This window comes from Priapulus caudatus, unplaced genomic scaffold, assembly GCF_000485595.1.
Source record: "Priapulus caudatus unplaced genomic scaffold, Priapulus_caudatus-5.0.1 Scaffold851, whole genome shotgun sequence".
NCBI classification, from domain to species: domain Eukaryota; kingdom Metazoa; phylum Priapulida; class Priapulimorpha; order Priapulimorphida; family Priapulidae; genus Priapulus; species Priapulus caudatus.
Window position 1 is genome coordinate 62,115 of NW_014577912.1, and position 4,453 is coordinate 66,567.

General features: G+C 48.9%; 1 protein-coding gene across 1 annotated transcript in view; it reads left to right on the forward strand.

Annotated features, from left to right (window-relative positions):
• The window catches only part of LOC106813975 (solute carrier family 13 member 2-like), a 28,045-nt gene that overhangs the window by 20,241 nt on the left and 3,351 nt on the right, over window positions 1-4,453 (forward strand). The window contains exons 5-9 of the mRNA XM_014818231.1: window positions 216-243; window positions 534-656; window positions 961-1,065; window positions 1,440-1,553; window positions 2,582-2,616. Of these exons, the coding sequence (XP_014673717.1) occupies window positions 216-243; window positions 534-656; window positions 961-1,065; window positions 1,440-1,553; window positions 2,582-2,616 (405 nt within the window). The remainder of the gene's footprint in view (window positions 1-215; window positions 244-533; window positions 657-960; window positions 1,066-1,439; window positions 1,554-2,581; window positions 2,617-4,453) is intronic.

Genomic DNA, 4,453 nt, shown 5'->3' on the forward strand with positions numbered 1-4,453 from the left:
GTGTGTGTGTGTGTGTGTGTGTGTGTGTGTGTGTGTGTGTGTGTGTGTGTGTGTGTGTGTGTGTGTGTGTGTGTGTGTGTGTGTGTGTGTGTGTGTGTGTGTGTGTGTGTGTGTGTGTGTGTGTGTGTGCGTGTTATAGGGGATGATTATCAGTTTAGTTGAGCCTCGTTTCTACTTGCGCTGAAGCATAATTCAGGTTTAATTTTCTCGCACAGATGTAGCAAATCATCGCGTAACATTTCTGTAAGATAGGCAGCACAATCCCATCTCCATTGCTTACGTATTGCCCGATTAAATTCCATTCTCCCAATTATATTTGACTTAAACCATTAGTGTTCAAACGTCTTCTCGGCTATTCCCCTATCAAATTCCACGCGAATACCTCCGAATAAAACATAACTCTACGGAAAACTCTCCAGTATTTTGCCGTATAGACATCGCAAAACGAACAACGCTGTAACATACAGCTGTGGGTGTTTGACAGAAGCCTACTCACTCCCGAGATTGAATTTTTGTGCGGCTATATTACGCAGGAAGTACGACAATCCCGAAGCGGATGTGACGTTTGCGTCGTGGTTTATGTTTGGCGCCCCCGTGGCGCTGATCATGCTACTGCTGGCCTGGCTCTGTATGCAGCTGCTCTTCCTTGGGTGGAGGTGAGCAATAAAGAAGAAGGGAAATGGTTTGGGACGCGGGCTTGGACCATTTTAATTATCCGGAAACCGCGAAATATCGGATAATTTTCTTGCATGATTGCGGAACCTTTAATAACGGGTTTAATTAAGCAAGAACTGAGTAATTAAATTTGCTTTTTTATCCTGGGACGCTAATCGTGACCCCAGACCTTATCCCCCTTTATATTAATTATGAAATTTTATATAGATGGTAATGGCTTATATATGCTCTGGTTTATTTAATAACTCGGTGTTTAATTAATGAGTTGGTCGATGCTTCATGCAGGACGTTCCTTTGCTGCTCTCGCCGGAAGGACGATGACGGTTACGTTGACACTGAATCGGCGACGGACATCATACGTCAAGCCTACAACAAGCTCGGTCCGCTGAGGTGGGGCCGTCACGTGATCACGTCGTTTCCTGCCATGCGCATGCGCGTAACTATAGTGAAGGAGGACCTCTCGTGTTAAAGCTGTCCTTTACAAATGTTGTCTTGGCACATCACTGCTAACAATGTACACAAAATCACCTAACCGTGTTTGAGGCAGGTGTGCATGTGAGCAGGATAATACTAAGAAGATAACTGATTAGTTATATTATTATAATTACGTTGATATGATTACTATAATTAGTTTTTGAACCTGTATCGGGTATACAGACATACAGACATACAGACAGACGGACGGACGGACGGATTTACCGTCAGACGGATGGACAGACAGACAGACAGAGCACACATTTACGTTACATCACGTCTTACGTCAGCTTCGCCGAGATCGAGGTTCTCGTCTGCTTCGTTCTGCTCGTCATTCTCTGGTTCAGCAGGAGTCCTAAGTTCGTCGACGGATGGGGATCGCTGTTCAAATACAACGGCAAAGAGTGAGTAACACAGCTTACTCCACGCACACACGCACACACGCACACACGCACGCACACACACACACACACGCACGCGCACATGCGCTATATATATAGCGCACATTGTCTATGCCCCGTCAGCGATTATTTTTTCCGTACGCGTTTGATGCCGACGTCAGTCCTCGGGAGCGCTATTCGGGGAAGTGCTTCTGCGTCACAGCGTCAACAGTCCCTCAGAAGCAACTATGTACTCGACCTACTCAACAACATAAATTGAATATGTGTGTTTACACAGCGGCCTTCTATCCGCTAGCAAAGACCGTTCCTCTTGGAGCTAGTAGTGCATACGTTTCATACATTAATCGAGACAAACGATGGCGGCGGTGGCCGGCGATTTCGAAATAAACCGCTTGGCGAAATAAGGATTCACGATTGGCAGAGTCATTAGATGCCAGCTTTAGAACCTAACACCTCAAACGCCTACCCATAAGCCTCTGGCTGTAACCCTAACCCTAAACGCCTCAACCCAACCATGGCTTTAAGCCCTAACCCTAAGCCCTAACCCTACCCAATATGCATTGCGCAATACGCCCATACTGTGGTGACGCCGTTAACGTGTACCGGAAAAAATGAATCGCGCCCCGTGCAGCGTCACTGGGACAGGCAGGCCAGGTGCGACGGGCATTTTCTCGCTACGTACAGCGGGACTGGCTTGTGACCTTTGTAAGAATATTTAAAAACGGCCTCTATAAGCGCTGGAACCATTGCCTTAAAGTGTAATAGTAATTGAGTACAGCTTCACTGTTCGCTTATAGGTTTATGGCGTCCTTGATAAAGCAAACAAAACTGGCCGAACAAAATGATTGTAAGCCGAAGACGCTCTATAAAGATTTTAAACAGGATTTAAGGCCGAGCTCGGCGCGTCTTACATACTTCACCATCAGCGCATTCGCTCTGCCCCTGATCGCCCCAGGCTTCCCGAGCTGACGCTACTTGCCGCGGATATCCTATCGGCGTCATCTTATTCGATGCTGTTCCGTCGGACGAAGCCAAACTTTCTCCTGTTGCAGAGGAGAAAGGCGCGGTAAGCTCCATAGACACGAGAGACATTCTCCTAAGAGGTATAAAACCTCTTAGAGAGTCTTCTTCAGCTCCTTCGCCGACGGTATATATATATATATGGGCCATATTATATATATAATATATATATAATATTCGTCTCGTTTCGAGGGTGGTGGTCTGATTTGTATCTGGTTTAGGGGGCTTTGGTTACCATACTGCTTGTGGAATTGGTATGTAAGCGATTCATGCCCAAATAAATAACTGAATTGTAGCAGAAGTTATGGTAATAGTTGTGAGCTGTCGTCATATTTGGTATAAACAACGATGCGTACACGTTAACAGCACACACAGCACGCACGCACGCACGGCACAGCCACACACACACACGACACACACAACACCACACACACACACACACACACACACACACACAAACACACACACACACACACACACACACACACACACCACACACGACACACACACACATACCACAACACGACACCACGCTCAGTCGCTTACGAGTACTGCTTACAGACACGGTCATTCGGCTGGTAGGGGTCCAAATGCCGCCATCTTGGAATTGGAAAGGCCCTGTCAGCGGTTAAATCTGCCGCTGGACGTCGTTTTCCTCCATGGGCGGAGGCTTCGCGTCGTGGCGAAGGGCGTAACAGCGTTAGCATGCTAAAACGCGTGTCAATGACGAGTCTAGTCTTACTTGTTTGCACAGAAACTTATCACACTATGCAAGCGCTCGTTTAAAAATTAATAACAGTTATACATAATAATAATTATGTGATTGGATGGATAATAACAATAGAGTTACAATATTTTATTATTATTATTAATAATAATTTATTATCATACTAATCTGCAATATCTAATGTTATAATCCGTATTTCTGTCGTTGGCGTCGTGCCGCCTTCTGTCATCATCCGGCCACGCACTTCGTCGTCGTGCGTCGTGCCGGTGGGTGTGTCCGATCGAACAGCAAGTCGGGGACTGAGCGCTGTGGGTCGCGGCCCAAGGGTCATAGATCAGCTGAGCGGGCCGTGGCCGAACTGGGTTGTCGTTCTTGTCGTCTGCATTCATCATCGTTCCTATCACAGAGGCTCGCCAGTACACAGCCACCGCCAACATTCATGCTTGCGGCGCTCATGCCCAGATCTTGCGTGAGGACGCGGGGAGCGGTCGAGAGGGGAGAAGGGGAGAGGTGGTGGGAGAGACGGGAAGGCGCAAAGGGAGGGGGCATGGGACAATGGCGGAGGAGGAGCGGTGAGAAGGGAGTGGGAGAGGAGGCGTCGCCAGCAACCAGACCACCGCTAACATCATGCTGCGCTCATGCCAGCCTGCCGTGAGGAGACGGGGGAGGGGGAGAGGGGGAGAAGGGGAGAGGGGAGAGAGGGGGGCAAAGGGTGAGGGGAAGGGGACATGAGGGGAGGAGGAGCGGGGAGCAAGTGAGTGGCCGGAGAGGTAGGGTCGGCCAGCAGAACACAGCCACCGCGTAAATCATACATGCTGCGGCTCATTGCGCCAGCCTGTTCGCGAGAGACGGGGAGGGGAGAGAGGGGCGACGCAGGGGGGAGAGGCGGAGAGAGGGATGAGCGCGAGGAATAGCGCGGGAAGGGAGGGAGCGAGAGAGGAAAGAAGGGGAAAACACCTGCTCCTGTAGGAGTTCTACGTTGGTCTGTTGTGGCGAACGGTGAAGAAAGTGACACTACAGCCTGGGAAATAGTCATCAGGGAACACGAAAGTAGTCAGCATTTATGTACGGATCCTTAACAGCGGTTATTGCTGCGTATGAACTAGTATAGTAAGGCAGCAACCTAGGCAACCTAGCCTGTCTTCCTTCTGAGTTA